Source organism: Eucalyptus grandis, chromosome 10 (genome assembly GCF_016545825.1).
Source record: "Eucalyptus grandis isolate ANBG69807.140 chromosome 10, ASM1654582v1, whole genome shotgun sequence".
Classification (NCBI taxonomy): domain Eukaryota; kingdom Viridiplantae; phylum Streptophyta; class Magnoliopsida; order Myrtales; family Myrtaceae; genus Eucalyptus; species Eucalyptus grandis.
In genome coordinates, this window is record NC_052621.1 from 11,645,276 (window position 1) to 11,668,533 (window position 23,258).

Here is a 23,258-nt window from a genome sequence, read left to right on the forward strand (position 1 = left end):
TTTTACATGTATATCTCATAATCACTCTCCCTTTGTTCAATGCACAGTTTGATTTATTTTTATCCCATTCACCATCCTAGAAACTTGCTAGGCTCCTTGTTCATGTTCTCATGCCTCGATGGTCACCCCCTACCCTCGTTGGATCGGGTTGTTAAAGACTTGTCGGTTTCTGTGTGATTTGTCTGCGAACCAGACACCTATTGGAGGATGTACGGCTATGATACAATAAAATCAACTCACTTAAGAAATTGTTCGCATTTGGCCCATCTCATACCAAGGTTCATGGTTTTATCCTTGTACAAGTAGGCACTTTTCAAAGAGGTCACCTATATTGATACTGCTCTAACATGAGCACTCAATTTTGGAGTTCCAAAACAAAGCTTGCCTTATACCAAAAAGCATCCAATCTTTGCACACATACAGACATGCGCACACACACACATCCTATAATCACTCTATCCATGTTTGATGTACAATTCAGTTTATTCCGAGCCATTTCACCAAAAGCCACTTGTTGTCCAGGTCCTCATGCCTTAGCAACTACTCTTCACCCTACTGAAGTGTTGACAAGATGAACAGAAGCGACATCAGGCAAGCTGTAAATGCTCCATTAAAATACATTCTTTTTGTTAAAGAAGGGCAAACCATCGCAATACATAACTGAATAAATCCTCACCAATTTTTCGAAGTTTGTACTGTTTAGATGCAAGTCAGAGTAGTTGTTGACATCCGAGAAGCTCACAGACAACTCCGACAATAATTCATTAGATTTTCTTGTTTTCCTCTGCAAAATTGAATAATATTTCATTGCAAATCACTATAATACTTAGTAATTTGAAAAGGGAGTGTTACAATGTTGTTGGAAGTGCTCGAGTGTGTAGGAGCGATTCTAGAAACTTCAAAAAGCAGCATGCTCCGGACAATTTGTAAATCTTGAGGAATATCTAGTGAGCTGCCTTGTTGGGTTGTTAGAGCTTAAAGGCTGAAATAGGCCAAGTGGAAGGGCCGAGCCTCTATATATCTGATTCGCACTTTTACTACCGCTTAAACACTTTTCAATTCTGTTTAATAGAAGATTATAATTCTGCATAATTGTACAATTTTCTACGGCACCAGTACACATTCTACACACCATTTAGCACATATTCGCCAAACATATTCAAATTTACTAAAGCAATCAGCTTGTCCCTCTTGATTGTTGCCAACACGACATCGCCTGCTCCAATTGCGGCTCACCCACGCCAGTATGACTTTAGAAAGGATCACGCCATTTGAGATCCCGTAATAGTATTGGCTCAATAATCGAGGAATCCACGATAGGAGATCAGATACACATCCGATGCTCAGCAGATGGCGTTTAGGGCATAATCTTCGGCAAGGTTCTCCGTATCTTATATCAATATTAAATTTGTAAGGTGGAAAATCATATCAATTAGTCAACATTACTTCCTGGGGAAGAAAAGTGATGCTCGATTCTAGTTCATAGACTGAAAAGGCACAGCGGTGCGCACCTTTTTAGCTAGACAGCACAACTGTATCGTAGCACTTCAAATCTTTAGTTCATCGGGTTTGGAGACGTGACCTGAACTTGCCACCTTTTCCCAACATATGATACTTTTTCTTAGGAGATAAATCAGTGGCTTTTACGTGATCTTCCACACTAATTTGCAATTTAGTGAGTTGATTGGGATATGAAAGGTGCTGGGCAAGCGATTTCCAAGCCTCCCCTCTTAACTTCCCAAGCTCCTAGTGTCAGTTTAAAGTTGGCTTAATAGGATATTTATACTAAAAAAGTCTTGTTAGCATATACTTTTGAAGTACTCATTAACTTTATTTGAGAAGAAAATGTATCGATTTCTGGTACACCAATTATGCATAGCATGAAAGAGACAATGCATTAAAGATAATAAACATTTTTTACTTTGACATTCGATGAGCATCTTGGGATTTGACAAAAAAAAACAAAGGGTTGCAAGGCACTTGTTAACAAGATTTCTTTACTTAAGACTTTATTTGTTTCAAGGAAAACAAATGATTTAGAAAATGTTTTCCTAAAATTGCCTACTTATATTGCTTGCAAAAATAAATGAATGAAAAATTTGATCATCATCCACAAAAAATGTTTAAATATAAATTATTATCGATAATAAAACATTTTTCATTAATTAATTATTTTAAGTGATACAAGCAATATTTTTACAAAAATATTTTCAAATCATTTATTTTCCATAATATGAATCATTTTACACATTAGAACCTAACATGAGTAGAAGCTTGTGTACACATGACTTCTTATTATTTACAGCAAATCTTTCAATGATCACAATTTGCTTTTTACTTAACTCGAATTTTAACATCTATGCATAATTTTTTTTTTTTTTTTTTTGTAATTTTACAAAAATTAATTCTTTATAACATGATCAAAATTGAAGGAGGAAAATGGCAAGTACAAATCAACAAGCTGAAACTAAACATCGCTGAAAAGGCAAAGGCGTAACCGAGGAAGAAAACAACTTCCACGCATGTAGCAGTCACATCATCAGCCGACGTCTTTCGAAACACTCGATAGCATAAAAACAATCATTTGCCCGCTATTTAGGCAGCTTCGAAATGGGTCTCATCACGCATCACATCAACTGATGACACTTCTGCGTATCTTCTTGGGAAGAATAAGAAAGCCAATGTCAGATACGCGATCACGCGAGTAAAGCAATCATGCTCCCACGTTTAGGCTAATTTGGGATGTTTGAGCTGGATATCGCTATAACGTGTGCAGTGTTGATCTGTTCCAAGTAGAAATAGGCCCCATGTTTTGACCAGCCAAACTGGATGACCGGTCTAGGATAACCAGGTAGTGGTCCACCATATGCTTCAATTGCATTGCACATTCATAGTATTCAGGAATCCTGGAGATTGGTGAGGGGACCAACCAGAGTGAGCACAAATTGATTAGACCTTTTGATCAGGTATTTGGTCAGTTCTATGAACCAGAAGCTCTCTGGGCATGACCAATGAATGGACAGAATGGAGCTCTTTGGCTGAACCATCATAGAGTGGGTAGTCACAAGAATCAAGAAACCATTGTGATACAAATTGATTTGCCATACGAAAAGAATCATCGACCGCCCAACAATGAATTACAGGATTGGTAACCAGTACTGGAGGTCATCACCTGCACAGATTCGATACAAGTGCGAGCAAGACACTTGCCGACGATGCATACACCAACGTTTTCACCCATTTGAAGTTGTCAATAGCAAGGAATTTTGCTGAAATCATTACCTATTGCAGCTGGACACAGCAAATAATTATACTCTACAACAAAATTGATCGAGTCAATGAGCCTTGTGGCACAGCCAGGCCTTAACAGGGAAGACTATGAAAAACAAAGAAAGAACTGGACTATTGTTCCAGACACCATTGCAATGGTAAAGAAAACAAAATTTTGAGCTACACCATCACTGAACATTTACCCTTAAAATTGGAGGAGGAGTGGATCATGTTGCTTTTTTCCGAGCAAATCTCTGCAACGACTTTGGCAGTTCAGCTTCCTCACTCATCTTTTGCTTCTTTCTAGATAATGCTTCCTCTTCTTTCGTCTGTTGTTCCAAGAAAGGCCTCTTGGTTTTCGCAATAATTTCTTGCTTCTTCTTCGCACTCTTACTCGGTTTGCTCCTCCCCTTTGTTTTCTTCTTCATCGGCATGTCCTTGACAGCTGCAACGGCGGCTTCCATCTCCGATTCTCTCTCCTGCTTCGTAGGCTTCTGTTTTCTACTTGGTGGCTTCACCGTGCCAATCTTTGATGGATCCAACATGATGGTCTCCGGAGGAAGTTTGTCAAGAAGAGAGCGCACTTCCTTTTCTCGTCTCTGCTTAGATGTTTCAAATGGATTTGCAACCCAAGAATCAAAGTTAGGTTCTCCTGATCCCGGAATTAGAATAGAAGACCATCCCATGGAGTGAGCTATGCCCAAGACATCTTCATATGGACGGAACAAGAGTTTATTTATCTGGTACCCTTTCGCCATGGAATGAGTCATGTATCTGCTGTAGCTCTGAGATTCTGAGAAATTTCCTGAGATCTGCACAAATGATCCAGTTGCAGCAGCAAGCAGACCCTTCTGACTAAAATCCAGGGTATTCGCATGGCCAGGCAAAGTTTGAAGAACCTCGAACTTCCTCAAATCCCATATTTTTATTTTCCTTTCCTTGCCAGAAGTTGCCATGATATGGCCGTTAGGATGGAATGCCAATGCTGATATGGGGCCGCGATGACACAGCATCTTGACAAGAGGAGCTGAAGTGGTGGGCTTCCACATAGTTACCGTCCCACCTGAATGGCCTAAAGCAACAACCCCATTGAAGGAATTCACCTGCATTACATCTGTACGACCTAAACCAGTCCGGAAGTTGCCAACCATCAACCCCGTCGTAACATCCTGATAATGAAGCTGGCTGGATTTATTTATGGATGCCAAGAGGAAATGGTTTTTCAGAAATTGAAGCTTAAGCACTGCTCCATGTTCCTGAAAGATGGAAAAGTTAGAATGAAACTGATTCACAGTAGTCTAGATAATTTCTCTATAAATTTGCAACAAAAACAAAGATATGAAGCCCTCCAAGAAGCCCCTTGGTTTTTTTGCTCTTTCACAGATCTATGAATATATCCATTGCTATTTGCATCTACGCATATAAAAGTAGCTTATCATTTGTATAATCTATGAACTAGAAAAATGAAAACCAGAGTTTTATTCCAAGATCCAAAAATGTCAGCACTGCTACGATCATTCTGAGAAAGTCAAGAGTCCAATGTTACAAAAGAACATTTTTCATGTGAAAGTAGAGATTTCAACATTGTTGGCACACAGCAAGAGGAGATATGTACTGGAGTATGAAGTTGCACAGACGCTTGCCAGTAAAATCGAGAGGAAAGTTGCCAGCAGTCAAGTTACTAAGTAATACAGAGGAGTCACCCACTGAAGCATAACTTCAAAATTTAGGCTACTTTCTAGGTCCCGTTTATGAGCGTCCTCAGGACATTATAATTGATGAACCAAAAGGTGCATTGGTAATGCATATACTGTTTCCATGTATCACAAGACAATAGAACAAACCAAAAGAAAATCTCCTCTCATTTTCAAAGTAAAATTGACTTACTTACCAATGCCCTTAGAGCATCTTCCAAACCAGTGAATAAGAGCATTTCTTAACATTTTGCTTATGGGTGTACTCTAAGGGATCCCATTGTAATTATCAGTTGCCCCTAAAAATGAATTTCAACAGATATGAATTTCATAGATAAGATTTCTATTATTGTTTTATTTTTGTGTAATATTTTTCTGAGTGTGCATATGCTTAAGTTTATCAAAAGCAGACAGGGCCTCACTTCTTTTTAACAAGCAAAAGTGATATATGCGACACTATCAATCCCATTCTAATTAAGGATTCTTGTGATTCTGGAGGATCAATATGCTGCCAATACCAGAATACAAGGGCCAGAACAACACCTATATCAAAAAATGGTATGCAGAGCCACTCCTGGGCGATAAGAGAAGTAGAGAGAAAAAGAAATGTGGTAAGCAGAAGATAGAATTTGATCTGATCTGCTTTCAGTTGCTTTACGTATTTGGTGGTAATCAACCACGCATTGTTAGTTACACTAAGTTTGAACTCCAAATTCTTTCTTTCAGTTCACCAGTTTCATATGACAATGATGTAACTACTTACAGGAAAAAGAACAGGACAAAAAGGCAATATCTTGTACAAGTGGAACCTGGAGAATTACTCGAAGATCTCATGTACTGAAAGGAAAGCTATTGTAATGGAGACACTCGGCAGCCAGAAATTGTAAGTGCCACATGGATGTCACAAAACATCTTTCATCTAGTGTCATGAAGAACCAACTCTATGAAGCCCTTCAAATGTATCAATAAGCAAACAACGAATCCCAAATAACAATACATGAGGACAGAGGAAAGTCATCCGCTACATGACTAGAGATTAATTTATTCATTAATTAAAATGATAAATGCCACAAAAAGTTGATAGATGTATATTAGGTATTACTCGAAAACAAAATACAAACCTTTAAACAGTGCAATTCGATACCTTCCCTGTTGTAGATATAAGGGTACCTGCCAAGTTCAAGGAAGATACATAGGAGGATCAACCATCAAGATGATTTAGCCTTCCAAAAGCTGCAAAAATTGCAAAAAGTTTCTGATTGAAACCAATTAAGCAACAGATTACTTCATTATTTTAATGGACAAGAGACGACACATTACTCTGATTATTCTAGAACTTCACCACTGCAAATCTGGTGAATTGACAACTTCAAATCATTCACAAATCATCATTAGAATTTCCACTGCCTCTTTTACAATGTGATTATGAGTCTTGAAAGCAGATCATTTTAATCCAAGAGAAGAATGAACCCCGCATCCACATAATTGTCTGCTTACCATTTCGGATATCCATACATCTAGTATAAATTGCTGTATCAATTCAAGATGTATAAACAACAAAATGCTAGGCAGTTCACCTGAATAACAAATTAAAAGGTTGAAACATGTCCTTATTTATTGTAATTGCGTAATTTGTAATTCTACCCCCTGCCTGTTATTTGGGTGGGAGCAATCATATCCCACTTCATCAATTAGCTGTTAGACATAAACTTCAGCAAGATATAAAAGAGTCACTTTACAAAAATTTCCAAACAAGTCCTCAACTTCCAACTTTCTCCTAAGCATAGGGAACAAATCATGTTTTGCATACAAAGTACAGAGTTCAGCAGATTGATGAGAACCTAACAGTTGATGAGTGGATGGGATAACATCCAATTTTAAATAGTCCGGGAAATTATTTCATAAAAGCAAGAAGTTCACAAGGTCAGATTTCAAACGAACCAGAGTATAATCAGCACCTAGACATTTTTGCAAAGTAGTTTCAGAACTAAGTGTCTAGATGATCATTGAAGATTAGTCAACAAAGAGATACTTATCTACTTTAGAGAGAGAGAGAGAGAGAGAGAGAGAGAGAGAGAGAGAGAGAGAGAGAGCTACTTCTTCTGCGCTGCAGCAAAGAACAACTCGTTATGCAAGAAGACAACATCACGTACAGTTTCTCTAACCTGAAAAAGAAAGTATGGTTATACAAATCAGTCTCACAACAATACAAAGTACATTTCGTGACAATTCAAATTAATAAGTGTCCCCATCAATTTTTAAGTAACAAGAACGACAAAAATCAGTTTAGTTGTCCATCTATGGGGAATTACACACCAATGCCAAGAAATGAGATACATCCATATCCCTCTATATAGTTCACACTTCATAGATATTTCAATAAAGCCTGACTTTAGCTACTTATTCAGCAATTCTCTAAGCAAAGGTTTACCCTCAAAATCCTGGATATTTAAGTTTTATAACAATTCTCCGAATTTCAAAAGCTAAATATAGATAAATGCCAAATAAATGGAGTCCATTACTCCTCAGTTTGGTTGCAAGACTTTAGCCTCAAAGACTGGTGGTGCGTTCAAAACTCAAATGGTGTCTTCCATACTTCTCAGTACCATTTAAGTGCTCTTAATACCCGAGACATTCAGGATATCCAACAAGCACAAAATACCAAATCAAACAGGTCCAAGCGTTCATTATACAAGGTGGGAAAGCTAACTACCTTCTTGGCACATTTCTAATTTAAAAGGGTCTAAAGTTTCCCCACTATAGATCCTTTTGGAAATTTCAGTCCAACTTTTCTTTTAATTAGCTTTCAATCTTATTGTCACTACTTCAATTATCCACCCCATCCATCTAATGAATAGGGAATATTTCCTACAGCAAAAGATAATGTAAATTATGTCCTCTCAACAATAAACGTATGTTGCTGCTACAAGCTCAACTCGCCCTTACCATTCCCTGATGTAATCATGATTTAAAAACATTTTCAAACTGAAACTGAGTGGAGATGATCTCCTCTATGAACATTCTAAATGAAACCCAGAAACACTCAAGATGCCTTTCAAGCTTACTTTCCAGCCAACTAATCTCATTATTATCCTCAATGAGATGTTATGGAAGGATGACGTCTCTCATAACCTCGAATGAAATCCTTCTATGCCACCCAAATTATTGTCTTTATAAAACACCTCATACCTGAATTTCTTTAATCAGGCTCAAGTTCTTCATGTCTACAATAGCTAAGTGGCCCTTGCGTCCAGCTGCTGCCATATACCGACCACTTGAGGTGAAATCCAAAGTGTAAGGACCAAGATCTGCAAATTTATTTATTATTTAAAGTGAAAAACAAAGAATAATTTTTTAACACAACTTCAAAACTTAAAAGGGAAAAGGAAATGACTCGGTTAAAACACCTAGCGTGGAACATTCCCAACAAGGATTTGTGTGCATGCGCTTGCGCGTGAGAGAGAGAGAGAGAGAGAGAGAGAGAGAGAGAGAGAGAGAGATCTTCATCTTTGGAAATAATTGAGCCAGCTTAAATTCAATACATTACACCACTCACCACTATTCCATGTGGATGAATACTGAACATTCAAGGTCAGAAAAAAGGTGCCATTAGATTATGTTTGCAGGCAATCAAGGAATGCTGTGTTCATTCTTCTGAGGGTTACAGAAGGTTCCCCTTTAAAATGTGCTTTCTAGGAAACAATCTCTACCGGTATTGATATTTAGCATCAGCCACCTAATACCAACCTGGTAAGACGATGTCATACTGATTTCTTGAGCTAGATATATCAACTTCACGAGCAATTGATTCTTGCCTGATTCTTGATGTTTTTTCTATACCTTCAGCCTCCAGATAGCCTCCCTCACTAGGCATAAGCCACTAAAAAAGAGAACCAATTATTGAAATGCTTAAAGGACGCATGGACAATCAAATACTCCATTGAAACCCAAAAGTACAGTGAAAGAGCAGCAAAAACTTCTGCAGATCAGATAAAGCCAGTAAGTCAATCATGTCTATCCACACAAAGATGGTGTTTGATAAAGCTTCGATATAGTAGCTGCAACTACAAAATAAGGTGCTTCAACTTTTACAACATTTCTGGCAAATATCTTAATGCTCCAACTAGTAGCTACAACTACAAAATAAGGTGCTTCGGCATTTACAGCATCTTTGGCAAATATCTCAATGCTCCAATGACATAAGAAGGCAGCAACTTAAAGCTATTTCTAGGAAGTTGCTCCAACCAACAAGTTCATCACAAGAAAAATACATCACAAAGAGTGTCAGCATGGCTATTTTATCACATCAAACAAACCATGTACCTTCTCTCAAGAAACAAACATCAAACTATGATTTTCTATCATTAAGGGGAAAAAAATCCACAATACTCAGTTTTATTACAAAGGTCGACGACTTGGAACAACAGACATACCATGTTAACGACTACATAGGACATATTTCCATCTAAGACTCAGAGGCTGTTTGGTATACTGTCTTGTAGAAATGCTCTAATGTGGCCGTGCAATGATGTGTTGTAGCTCATATGTTTCCTAGAAGCATCTTTGAGGTCATACAGCTATGAAAGTGTTGCACTGCAAGGTATCTGCCCTACAACTTACAAAAACTGCAACTTCGCTTTTCAAAGATGCAGGTGATGTTGAGCAGTCATACCGAACATCCAACTAAGATAGCAGGTGGCATACGTACAGGAATCCCGCACAGTAGGAAAGCAAAAAAAGCACGCTGAAAAAAATCCATGCATACAAGTAACAAGTGCAAAGGTGCGTTGATCACTTGAAAATTGAGAAGCATGTGTACTGCATAGAAGGAATAGCACAAAGATGAAACTAAGGCTGGCTTCAAGCCATAGTTGAAGCTCAGGCTGGACCTTTCGACTAAACGCAGAAGACAAACTAATGGGATTTTTCCTTTTCTTTTTCTTCTTTTTCTCTTTGCTTGTTGGGGTGGAGGGTTGCAGGTTGGGGTTTGATGAGCAAACTGGGAATGGGAATCGTCGTCATATACAAGAACATTTACCTTCTCTGCCTTGGCAGCTGCTTCTGCAGATTTCCCATATAACTTTTCTCTAACGGTAAGCTGGCCCCTCAATTTTTTGTCTCGCAAAGCCTGCGATAAAAGACATTCTTCAAGACACAGAAAAAAGACAGCTTGGTATCAAACTCAAGACCAATCACAACCCAGCATACCTCTAAATTAGCACCATCACCTCTCAGATATTTCTTAATCCGCGTTTCCAATTCGCCAGACTCCTCCTGCACCGGAAAGTAACAGAGAGATATGATCTCCAACTTAGACCAACGTTACATACATCAAAGATACATAAACATTTAAACATCATCGCACTGCCGACCATCACAATGTTCATACCGTCCGGTTTTATTACATCATCGAACATTCTAACACACGCAAGAAATTACCAAAAAGTTTCAAAAAGACAAATTTTGGGTTTATGGCATTAACACGAATCAATCACGGAGCTCGAAAAGCGACGCGAAAGTTTGCACAACACCAACCGGTTCAGTAGGAGGCTTGATCTTGTCCGGAGCGCCGGCTTCTTGCTTCTCCTCCATCATTCCTGCTTCGCACTTCTTACCGCTTTGCGCGCGCAGGTAAACAGCAACCCAATTAGCAACCGACCCACCACCGGAAGAGCGCTTGACTTCACCTTCAACGAGGCGAATCCAATCTTTCGCGCGGTTTTCGTTTGCGCCGGCGGCGAGCGCACCGCAGGAGGAGGTGATCGGAGGAGATGATTAGGGTTTTGGGTTTTAGCTGAAGTACTGAAGAGGTTCAACTGGTAGGTGCCGGTTTTGGGCGAGGCGACTGGCTCGGACCGAGCGAGGCCCGGTTCGACCGGGGACCGTTCACGGCTTGAGCCGGTTCGGAAGACGCGGCCCAGAACAAAATCGCCAATGTCGATTGTCGATGGCCAAAAAGTTGGGGCAACCGAGAGGGCCTAAAGCAAAGGAACCGGACAGTATGGCAGCGGAGGTTCGGTGGTGTCGCCGATCTTTGCCGATGTGGCGGCAATGAGTCGACGGTTTCCGTCGCCCACGGCGGCGGTGGAGGCAAGGCTGATGTAATTGAAAGTTGGCGCGAGTTGAGAGCGAAAGAGAGGTCTTACTTGTCTTGACCCCAAGACATTACTAGAGATGTGATGGTCAGTTTCCTGTGGAGGCTAGGGTTTCTCTTGGAAGAAAATTGAGTGAAAGGAGAGAATATATTGTCTTGGCTTGGGCCTCAATCAAGGTGAGATTGGATCAAGCTCCATCCATTCTTTTCTCTTTCAAGTGCTCTCAAAGCATTACAAGCGATTTCACTAATCAATTACCATGGATGAATCTTCCTCAAAACTTTACAAATATATATGTAATTCATAACATTCGACATGGATGATCAGTTAGGCGAAATGTTGACTAAAATTTCACTTTTTGAGGCTTTATAAAAATAAGTAGATATCAATATGCATTTAGATTGACTTACTTTTCTCCCTTGCAAGAATTAACTTTTATTTAATATGGAGCATCGTGTTTTACTGAATTATTGTTCCTTCGAAAAATCAATAAAGTTTGTAGCACCTAGTACTTTAAGATCAATTGAGTGGACTATCACGTAATGATAGTCTGAACATACTTATGATCTTTCTTTTTCTCATAATGGCGCTTTTATCTTCAATAAAAGATAAGTTAATGCTATAAAGATAGGATAACCAATGCTGGTTAAATAAGTTAATGACCTATCTGGTAATGCATATGCTAATACTGCCTACTGGCCGCAAGACCCATTAAAATGTGGGTGGGCCTGCACAAGTGAATGAGCAGAGCTCTATTAGCATTTCTACTAATTGATTCCTCTAACGGGCATGGATATTCTTTTTTTTTTTTTTTTTAAAGAGAACTTATATTATATTAAGGAACATTACAAGCTAGATCCGAAGCACCAAGATAGAATAGATAGGAAAATAGCGGGAGGGAAAAGAAGCCGCTTGATGGGTGGGCCTTGATCTCTGTGGGCTTTAGCGGCCCAGTCGGCTGCTAGGTTAGCCTCGACGCCGGATATCTTTGTGTATCGAGAGATTAGGGCATTGTAGCGAAGATCACCGAGGATCGCGAAGAGGTGTTGGTCCTTCCATGGCGGCTCTTTTGTTTCGTACGAATGATCTCCACCAACTTAAGGCAATCGGATTCGATCACCGAACGATGAAGCCGGAGTCCCTTCGGATCATCCGTTGAAGAGCAAATATGAGGGCATAGATCTCAGCTTGGAATGCGGGCGGGCGAGCACGGATCTAGTAAGCACATCCCGTAATATGCCTTGACTATCCCAAGTAAATACAAGCGATGGATCCTTGCTCGATTCTTGTCGAAAAGCCCCATCAATATTGCACTTTATATAGCCTTCAGCAGGTGGTTTCCATACATTATCGAGACTGACCATAGTGTTTTGGGTGTTCTGTGGCGAGGGCTGTAAATTCTTGAAGATGGTGCTTTGGGTAAGAGCATCATTGACGACTTGAAGCGGATCCAGTGGAATCTGACGGAAGACAGCATTATTTCGATGGCACTAGATTTCCCACAGAACGTGAGCGATCACTTCAAAATCTGGAGCCGCTTGTGGGAGGGAAGCTCATCAACAACCCGGGCATCAAATCTGCTAACCGAGGTAGGTGATATCCTGATTCGAATTTCTTCATGATTCCAAATATCATTGGTCCAAGGGCAGAAGAAAAATAGGTGCTCTATGGATTCTAGGACAGAATTATTGCAGAGAGAACAGTAGGGATTCGAAATGATATGGTGTTGATAGAGGTTTGATTTTGTAGCAAGTGCATTTTTGCATGCTAACCGAGAGAAAAACCTTAAGCTTCGGAGCCGTACGCATGTGCCAAATTTTCCTCCACAAGGGGGCGGGTTAGTGTAAGAGGATGAGGGGGTATGTATTGGTTGCTGAGAGTTTGTTGACAGAAAATGATAACAACTTTTAACTGTGTAGGTACCCAAAGGTGTCTCTGTCCAAATAAGTTGATCATGAAGGAGGGACGCATTGATGGGAGTATTGAGGATTGCTTTGTCTTGACTGGACATCGAAGAATGCAAAGTAACAAGGGATGACTTCCATTCGAGTGCGTGGAATCAATGAGATCGGCAACTAGTTCGGGTTCCCCTTCCAGTACGCCTCCTATCGGACTGTTGCTAACCAATTAGCTTCTCGATGTGTATCGTGATCCATCGCTTACTAACCAGCGTAGTTTAGGAGAAATTGTTGCACGACCTTTTAATAAGCTCTGCCATCCCCAAGAAGGACGATGTCCCGAGGGAGCATTTGAAAGGATGAGTTTCTAAAATATAAGCCTTTAAAAAGCGGCTCCGGATAGCTTTAGGTTGTTGTAAAAGACGCCACGCTTGCTTTCCAAGCATGGCTTTGTTAAAATTAATTAAATCTCTAAAGCCCATCCCCCGAAACCTTTGAAAGCTTTAATTACGCCCAATTTTTCCAATGAATTCCAAATTGGTTGTTATGTTTACTCCACCCGAAATCTTTGAGATCTTCTTTTCTATCAATCCGCAAAGAGACAACGGAAGCTTGAAGATAGACATGGCATACTTGCAAGTAAGGCCCGAATAACCGATTTCAAGAAAATTTCCTTTCCACTTTTCGATAAAAACTGTTCTTGCCAACCTGCTAACTTAGCATTAACTCTTGCCAGGATCCAGGAGAACATCTTCCTTTTGGATCGGCCCCAATCCGAGGGGATACCCAGGTACTTTCCATACTTTCTGAGAATAGGTACTCTGAGTTCTTGTGCTAGATTACATTTGTAAAGAAATAGGACAGATTTGCTAAAGAACACACCTGATTTGTTTCTATTAATGAGTGGCCGTAGCAAAACAATACTTGGTTGAGTAGATTGGCAAGGTTTTGACATTCGAGACGTTGTTGCTTTAAGGAAAAAGACTTAATCATCAGCAAAGAAGAGGTGAGATAACTTAGAACAGTCTTGATTGAATTGGATCCCCTTTATATGACCCATTTCCACAACTTGAGTGATTGTAGTGGAGAGAGCGTTGGCTAGTAAAATAAAGAGATATGGAGATAGGGGATCACCTTGGCGCAGGCCTCTAGTAGGCTTAAAGTAAGGGAGTTGGTCGCCATTAAAACGAATGCTGAAAGAGACTGTAGTAACACAGGCCATAACCCGAGTAACCCAACTGTCATGAAAACCCAAATGCTTCAAATAAGCTTCCAGGAAGTCCCATTCAACCCTATCATAGGCTTTTTGCATGTCTGTTTTGAGAATAAGGTTGAATCGTTTCTTACATGCTCGCACTTTAAATTGATGCGTGACTTCTTGAACCACCATAATGTTGTCCTGTATTTGTCGGTCACTAATAAAAGCTGCTTGCTCGTTGGAAATCAAAGTAGATAGCCAAGGTTTTAGTCTGTTGGCCATAATTTTGGAAATAATCTTGTAAGCATAATTGCAAAGACTTATCGGTCGATACTATTCAATGCTTTCTGGATGCTGCACTTTAGGGACTGAGGCAATGATCGTTCTATTTAGTTGAGGAGGCATACAGCCTGTGGTGAAGAACTCTTGAACTGTTTGAATAACTGTGACTTTGATGACCTTCCAGTGATGTCGATAGAAGAGGCCAGGAAGACCATTAGGGCCAGGAGCCTTCAAAGCTCCCAACTGGAAGGTAGCTTGATAAATTTCCTCCTCTGTCACCTTACTCATTAAATGGTCATTCATTTCGAGTGTAACCACCGATGGACATTGCTCGAGGAAGGGACGAAAATCCCTTGCTACCAACGGATCGATACAGTTGAGAGAAAAATCCTGTGTGAGATCTTTGAGCTGTTCAGTTCTCTAATCCATTGCTGGTGAGTATCCAGGAGCATTGTTATCCTATTACGGTGTCTTCTTTGCATAGTGTAGGCATGAAAATACTTTGAATTGTGATCTCCCCATTTCAACCATTGAATGCGCAAGCGCATAGCCCAGAATTGTTCATCTTGAGTCCATAGTTGCTGGATTTCACATCTGATAGCATGGGCTTGCTCTTTATCCCCTTCATGATAGGTTGTTCGCTTTATAATTGTCTGTAGTTGAGATTGCAGGTAAGATATGCGTTGATGGCAATTGCCAAAACGTGCTCTGCTCAATGAGTTAGTCGAGTAGCAACCGCCTTTGTAATTTGGAGATCAACGAGGTACTCTTTTGTTTTCCCATGCCTCGTTGAACCATATTGTGACACTCTTCATCTTGATTCCAGAAAGCTTCATAATGAAAAATCTTTGCATGCTTGACAGATGGTGGATGAGCTTGCATCAATATAGGACAATGATTCGAGCCAACAGGTGGTAGGGCTAAAACTTCTGCAGAAGGATAAGACATCAGCCAATCCAGTGAACAAAACACACGATCAAGCTTCTCCTTGACCGAGCATCCCCTTCTCGGTTATTTGACCGGGTGAATTCGCAACCTTTAGTTTGTAATTCAAGTAAGGCACAATCATTAATAACATTGCGAAAGGATGTCATTCGCGAAGTGATTGCGGTCGCGAGCCCATTTTCTCCCGGGGGAGAGAGGAAATCATTGAAATCACCAATACATAGCCAAGGTAAATGATTTGCGGCATGTATGATTCTGATGGTATCCCAGAAATCCTGACGGAGCTGATATGTTGGAGGTGCATGCAAACAGGTGATATGCATGGAGGCTGTTGTCTTAGGATCAAGAGCAAGGAAATCAATAATCTGAGCATCCGTATGTACACCAGTGACTAGAAAGGTGTCATTCCAAAACAGAGCAAGACTACCCTTGACGCCAACTGGGTCCTTCACAAAGGAGTGAGTATATTTAAACTTACGTTGCAACCTATTCAGAAAATGTTGATCATGCTTGGTTTCCATTAAAAACACAAAATCGGGCTTATCATAGGCTAACATCGCCTTTAATGCTTGAATTGTCAGGGGATTGCCCAACCCCTGACAATTCCAACTGAGGATCTTCATTAGGGACCCAGTGGCTGTTTAGGGCCAGCCGCCAAAGCCCAAAGATCAGGAGTAGGTGCCTCCATAACCGGAGTATCCAGAAGGAGGGACTCATCCAAAGCTGCAGATGATGGAGGTTTAACATCATAGGGTGAATAGCGTTTTGTTTTTTTTATTGGAACCCCCAAGTGGAATTGGGCGAGGAATCTTAGGTCTCTTCTGCTGTTGCTTGTCCACTGGTATGGCCTGAGGGTTTTTCATCTTTACTGTTGCAGGAACTAAATCCGTAGTGATAGCAGTTAAAGTTGCAAGTTTCAGATACTTGGATGACCCCGAAGGTATGACAGGGACGAAGGAGCAGCCTCATTTGAGCACGGTGGAAGAGCCGGAAGGGCGGCGTATGTGAGGTGGAGTTTCAGGTACCGTCTCTTCCATTGACTCAACTGGTACTTTAGGGTTATAAAATGCTTCCCAATAAGGACTGAACTGTTTAAGCTCTGCTCTGAGCCAAGGTCCAAAGATCATCGTGTCCCGGCCCTCAAATTGTGATTCATCATAAGGGTACTCTGGACATGAAGCTGCATAATGTCCAAGCCTTCCACAGGAGTAGCAGTAATGGGAAAGTCTCTCATACCGAAAATCAAGCCAGAGGGTTTTGCCTTCGATACTGATAAGTTTGCCAGTTTTCAAAGGTTCTTTCAAATCTAATTCAATTCTTATTCTTGCAGAGATGTCCGTTTTGACTTCCTAAACTTTTCCTATCTGGGATACAGCTCTACGCAGGATGGGAGGAGAAGTCCATTCCAAAGGTAAGCCTATAACATGAACCCAGAATAGACATTTTCCGAAATCATAGTGTTGTAGGGGAGTATTAGGTTGCCAGGGTCGTAGGTTAACTAATTGACCTGAAAATAACCAAGGGCTACCATCCAGAACGCGACGTTTTTCCATTTCAGTTCTAAATTTGATTATATACAGCCCTGTATCTGCCGAAGTAATCTCTAAATGATCAACTCTCCAGGCTTTCTTCATCGCAACTTGAAAGGCGGATAAATTCACGTAGGATTGGTAAAGATATTACCCACCGGAATAAGGCGACAATCCTTCGCTTTAGCCGACGCTTGGGATGTCATCCCAAACCTCCAACTCTTGTTACGAGCATAATCGCCCCGCCGATGGCACAAGGAAGCAATTTCGGAGGTATTTTCACTTTCATCCATTGTTAAGGTTCTTGAAGTACTCTAGGATGAATAATTTGAAGAACAGATGGCTGAAACTGAGATTTGTAAGGGTTGCATGTTACAGATCGAGAACATGCAAACTAGGAATGCTGGTAATTGAGAGAAATAGAAGAAACCAGTGGAACCGGGGAACGAGATAATGAAAGGGGATGGAAGAAATTGAGCATGCAGAGGACGGGATAGAAAGAGAAGCAGTTAGGGAGGATTTTGCGAGGAACATCGGTGGTTCAAGTGAAAGGCGGAGATTCGACAAAGAGCTGAGGAAGATGAAGACATGGTGAGAAACTCGAGCATCACGCGAGAGAAAACTCTAACATAAACGAGAGAAAAAATAGATGATGAATTGTCGACCTCTCATCACTTAAGCAACATAAAATGTTATAAAAAAATGGCATGGATATTCTGAACTCCATCTATTTGGAAAATTTGGCTGGTCACTAGACATGCCAATCTCCAATGACAAGCACAAGCAGCAATTAGGGCATAATTCAAACTTAAGGTGGCGAGACCTTGCCTTTAATCGGCAATAAGTGCCGGCTAAAAACCCGTTTGGTATGGCTATAGACGAATTGTATTTGCACCGTGAAGTGTTGTAACTTTTATGTTTGGTAATGTATGTTTTGAAATTGCAGCACGTTAAAGTGAGTGAGGCCGAAAGACCCTTTCTCGCATTGGAAGTTCTTTTTATTTTTATTATCAAGTTGACAAATGACAGCTCTACTTCCTCAAAAGAAGCAAACAAGAAGATCAATGAAGAATACAACTCCAAAAACAAGGAAAAATCCAAATATCAACTTAATTTCTCTGTTTTTCTTTTCCCAAAACAATAAGAACTAGATATTAACCATGTGCCTCGGTCTATTTTTTTTTTTTTTCTAGGGGGAATAATCTGCTGAATATACCGCAAATTCATGCACAAGAAAACGGTGATTCTTATGTTCTTGTTGAGCCACTTTACTGAATAAAACCAATTGCGCATATAGCATTCTCAACAAAAATTGCCAACCCTCTTCTTGGTTCTCGATTGTCGTTTAAGTTCTCCATTAGTTTTGCTTCCACAGTAATGAAGGCAGTCAAGTCGGGTCAGGGAAAGGCGACATGTGGGTCATGGATCCAGCGCCGACCCGGGAAAGGAAACTTGGTAGCGCTGGGCAAGCCCGGGAACGACGGCCCTTCTTCGCCATCTTTGATCCAGATTTTTCCTTTTGATCCCAGGACAACTTCTCTACCCTCTCTCCCTCTGGTACCTGGAATTTCTCTTTTATACCAGAACATGAGACGAAAAGTTTAATAGTAATTTCGCAAGATTTCTCTTCTTCAATCATCAAAACTTGTTGATCTTATGACTGTTTTCTTTGCATTATATCATTTTGGAAACTGTTGTCACATGTACTGTTACTGTTCTTATATATAGCTTGTTTCATCAGGCTGATCATGTGCTTGATGCAAGCGAAGGCCATCCCTTGACAATCGCAGTGCACCCGAGCGGCGATGATGTCGTGTTCTCCACGAGTTCTGGCGGATGCAAGTAATTCGATTTCTTCTCCTCCTAATGTCAGAAAGACTGTTTCGTTTCATCTCTAATTAGGTAGTTTAGCAACGTTTGTGTCATGTTTAAGAATCCCATTTTTTTCCATGATTTTCCCAGAATCTTGGAGCTGTATGGTCGAGAATCGAATCTCCAGCTGATAGCCAGGAAGCCACCACTTCTTCAAGACATTGGTCCTCAGCAGTGTATTGCCTTCAGTGGCGACGGTTCCAGGCTCACGGCTGGTGGATTGGTAACTGATCGATCGAGCACCCTATGACCCTGTTGCTGTCGTGTTTTTTCTTGAGATCTGCAAATTAGCATGTTGGTGTGTTTCAATGGTTGTCTCATGCAAAACTCCAGGATGGTCGTCTCAGGATCTTCAAGTGGCCGAGCTTCCAAGTCGTGCTGGATGAACCGGCTGAGCGCAGCTCCTATCGGGATCTCGATTTCAGGTCAATCGCGGGACTACTTTTTCTCGGGAAAATTGATTGGCCCCCTGGGGATACGCCTTCCAAGCGGCCTCTCCATAAGACTTATGGTGCTTCTCATTTTTCGCAGCCTAGACTCAGAATTCCTGGCCTCAACCTCGACTGATGGTTCGGCTAGAATATGGAGGGCCGAAGATGGCGTTCCCTTGGCTACCTTGGCTCGTGGTCTGGTAAGCCAAAGTACAACTGGAACATGCTGGTATAATCATGACTTGGGAGATCATTGGAATTCTCATTAGCCTTTTGATTTTTGTCTACCCCGGCAGGATGAAAGAATCGAGCTTGTCGGTTTTCTAGGGATGGGGCGAGACCGTTCTTGTTCTGCACGGTTCAGAAAGGTTGGTTCATTCTCCAGCACGCCCTTCTCTCGAAGCTGCGCATACTAGAGTAGAAGTTTGATCATTGCATCATCATCCGGTGCTTGCGTATCTCAAATGGCAGGCGATAAGGCCTCGACAGGAGTTTGGAACATAAGCTCATGGGACAGAATCGGCCACAAGAGGTTGCTCGGGAAGCCAGTATCAGCTATGTCCGTCAGTCTGGACGGAAGATATCTCGCGCTGTAATCACTCAGAATTTGAATCCTATCTTTTCGACAATCAATTCTATGTTTCTTTCGCCTTCACCTTCTAATGCGAAAAGGGATTGATTGTCTGCACCCTCCAACAACAACTTAGGGGAGGCAGGATGGCGATTTCTGCGTGGCTGAGCTGAAGAAGATGGAGATATGCCATTGGAGTAAGAGGCTGCACTCGGGCACCAACATCTCGATGCTGGAATTTTGTCCGACTGAGCGGTAACGACCCTTGAGAGCCGGACTGCCATTAAACTCCATACCAGTGAAAAATTCCAGAGACCCGTGATTAGTCCTGGTGCTAAGATGCCGGAGAATTTCAGTACTGTCCACTTTGCCAAGAAGCGTTGACACTGTTTCTCTGATTTCTTCTGCAGGGTCTTGTTGAGTACTTCCAGCGAATGCGGAGCATTGGTGACGAAGCTTAACGTACCGGCCGATTGGAAAGGTCTGCCTCTCGAAACCAGGCACTCGTCGTTGCGTACTTATCAAAGCCACGATTTTTCACCATTCATCTTGCAAATGCAGATTGGCAACTCTATGGAATGCTTCTAGGATTGTTCCTGGCGTCTGCGGCTGCATGCTACATATTCTATAAGAACTCCGATTCATTTTGGGACTTACCCTCTCGGGAGTGATCGACCTGCCGAGCCGGTGTGATCGAATCTGTCATGCCTGATCTGCAGTCTAACGAACGAAGATAGACACGACATGTTGGAAGACCGCTAAGTATGTGGCGTATGTGGCGTTTGCTCGGACTCATCGACACAAAATTACTCTACTCAACCGCGCCAAAGGGGTAAAAAAACTGCTCGAAGAATCAACAGTGCGAAAATGAAATTCTTCAGCAGGGGTCCCTAATTTTCTTTTTTCTTTTTCGGTTTCTACTTTTGAAATTAATAGTTTTTCAGTCGTTTATTTCTTTTCCATTTCGGTGAAAATGAAATCATGGTAATCAAATTCAAATCCCACTTAACTCTTTTTCCCGAGTACTGGAAATCCAATGGGCTTTCGGATCTCATTGAGTCTAGAAGGGCTTAGGACAGGGCCGAGCCCATCTTGATTTGGGCTTTCAAGTGATTTATGCCCAATTATCTCCCGATCATCTTGTAATTACTGACCTGAAAATTTGATTGCTGTTTTCGTCCAAATAGGATCATACAAACTTACATAAGCTCTTCAGTTTGCCAATTAGTTGCCCCGTCACCATCACCTAGACAAATGCAAATGGCGAGGATGCCATGTCAGCAAATTTCTAAGCTTATTCTCGGCAACTTAGGGTAATAAATCTAATTTCGAGTGGCACTTACTAGATATTATCGTAGAAGATCACGTTTTCCTTCGATTATGAGCGAACGAATCTCCATCTGATAAATAACCAATTGGTGGTCAGGTCACAAGCAAGAAAAATCACTAAATCTTCGGTGCGAGTGACGAGTTACAGATATGAACATTGCGTGCGTTGCCCCTATGTGGGTGACGTTCGTATGGATAACCCATCAATAAGAAGTATGGCATGAGAAAGTTTTCCCTGATTAGGGATGGATTGACATAGCCTAAGGAAATCCCTACAAGTACGCCGAGATTAGTTTAGTTTTGATCAAAGATGAATGCCAACGAGTTGAATTACTACCACGGAGAATATTTATGTCCACATTTTAAATCGAATCCCTAAATTCACAACTCTGGAAAATCCGTGTCTCAATACTAAGCGCCATTCTCGGAATAGAATTTGTTCCTCTTATGTGAATGCAAATATAAATGCTTACATTAGAGAAAATAAAATAAAAGAGGAATTTTCTTGGGTGACCCATTAAGAATTGCATAAATTATGTGGTGAAAATGTAACATTCGATGACTAAACATGTTACGAAGTTCATCGGATGTTCCAAGAAGAAAGAAACGACCAAAGAAAGGTAGCCGAGAGCAGACACTAAAGTGCCAAGAACCCGACCGGCAATGTCTTAGCTGTCTAGGAAACTCCAAACACGAATCTGAATTGCAATTAATCGTTTCCTTTCTATTCTAACAATATAATATTATTACTTTTTCAGTGGAAAAATACAATTAATAAAACCCTAAACTCCCCCCAACATGACCCCAGAACATGATCTGATCCTTCACCCTTTACGTAAAGTGTCCTCAGGACACGCATCACAATGGCTTGTGACGAAATCTACCTTCCCATCTTTGGATCTGGCAGTTTCTGCTGTAAATTAATCGATTATTCAATTAATTAACTGCTTAATTAATGATTATCCTGTCGTCTTACATTGGAAGGTAGTAAAAAAGAGATTAAAAAAACAGTGTGATGTTGCGAGAAAAAGGTTCCTGCCTCGACACAAGGAATAAAGTTGCTTGGTTTGATTCGGTACTGAGTGGGTTTGGAATGTTGTGTGATTTAGCTCACTGCCAAGGAAGCCGATTAGGACCAAATTTTCATCTCTGTCCTTGCGAATTCGAATCATTATTTTCCTTTGATTTTCCAAAGACGACAGCGCAACAGATTATTGAATTTTAAGTGGGTAACAACTTAAAGTAAATTTTTTATTTATCCAAATTAACTTAAATGAGTGTAAGATGAGTCCATAAGTGAATAGTTAATACTTTTAATATTCTAAAAGTAGCATTTTGATACATATTCCATACGGTTTCTCTGTAAATCAAACTCTCTGCACAGCTTATGTATAGAATAGGAAAGAAAAATACAGATACATACTTCATCTTCTTAAAATAACATTTGTAGGTCTTGCTATTTTGCAAGTAAATAGCGACTTAATTTATAAGAAAAAGAACAAGACATGAGTTATATGTTTAGTTTTAACTATATCCTTTTACATAAATGGCTTTGAAATGCAAAGATTTATTTGTCAACCGGATGCAAGTAATCGCTAAAAAAGCGGAAAAAAGAAGAAGCATGCAAACCATTATTTGCTTCATCAAAGATTTCATAAGAGTATGGGCTCAAGACATTGGCCAATGCACTCAACAAAGTTTATAGTCCCCAGAATCTGTCAACATATACATCGAATGTATCGACCCTCAATATTATCAGTTGGTCAAGTAATAAAAGCAATATACTTAACGAAAGATTACTTAATTTCGAAAAGTTGATCGTACATATTTGAAAGACAGTCAAGATATCATAATTTACAATGCACCCTTATTTTCGACAAACATAATTAACAAATTTTACAAATTCCACGGTTTCATAATAAATTAAGTTTGTTTTATTTTCCCTCAAGAAAAAAAAATGAGGGTCCACGTGTCAAAAAGATGGGAATATGGGGGCAGTGCATGGTATTCAGTGCAGTTGACGGTTAAAGTAAACATTCATTCCGGCAGGAGGGGAGATGAGATGAGAAAAAAGAGAAGGTGGGTAGGGGAGGGGAGGGGATAGGGATCGCCACTTTTCTGGTCTGGTCTCGTGTCCCACGGGG

General features: G+C 40.6%; 2 protein-coding genes across 2 annotated transcripts; one reads left to right on the forward strand and one right to left on the reverse strand.

Moving 5' to 3' along the window:
• Positions 1-3,181: 3,181 nt before the first annotated feature.
• Positions 3,182-10,774, reverse strand: LOC104421749 (probable U3 small nucleolar RNA-associated protein 7). Its single transcript, XM_010033818.3, has 8 exons — positions 10,500-10,774; positions 10,173-10,238; positions 10,003-10,092; positions 8,712-8,844; positions 8,154-8,272; positions 7,062-7,129; positions 6,086-6,134; positions 3,182-4,526 (listed from the first exon to the last, which is right to left on the reverse strand). Exons 1-8 carry the CDS (start codon positions 10,557-10,559, stop codon positions 3,498-3,500), a joined length of 1,614 nt encoding a protein of 537 aa, XP_010032120.2. The 5' UTR covers positions 10,560-10,774; the 3' UTR covers positions 3,182-3,497.
• A 6,600-nt stretch (positions 10,775-17,374) lies between these two features.
• On the forward strand, positions 17,375-20,478 carry LOC104423533 (SEC12-like protein 1). The gene is given in 13 exon segments (XM_039302808.1): positions 17,375-17,502; positions 18,273-18,468; positions 18,653-18,753; positions 18,874-19,006; positions 19,117-19,208; positions 19,315-19,414; positions 19,511-19,523; positions 19,526-19,582; positions 19,686-19,806; positions 19,927-20,040; positions 20,196-20,266; positions 20,347-20,435; positions 20,437-20,478. Coding segments are annotated over 13 exon segments (1,257 nt in total).
• Positions 20,479-23,258: the final 2,780 nt, after the last annotated feature.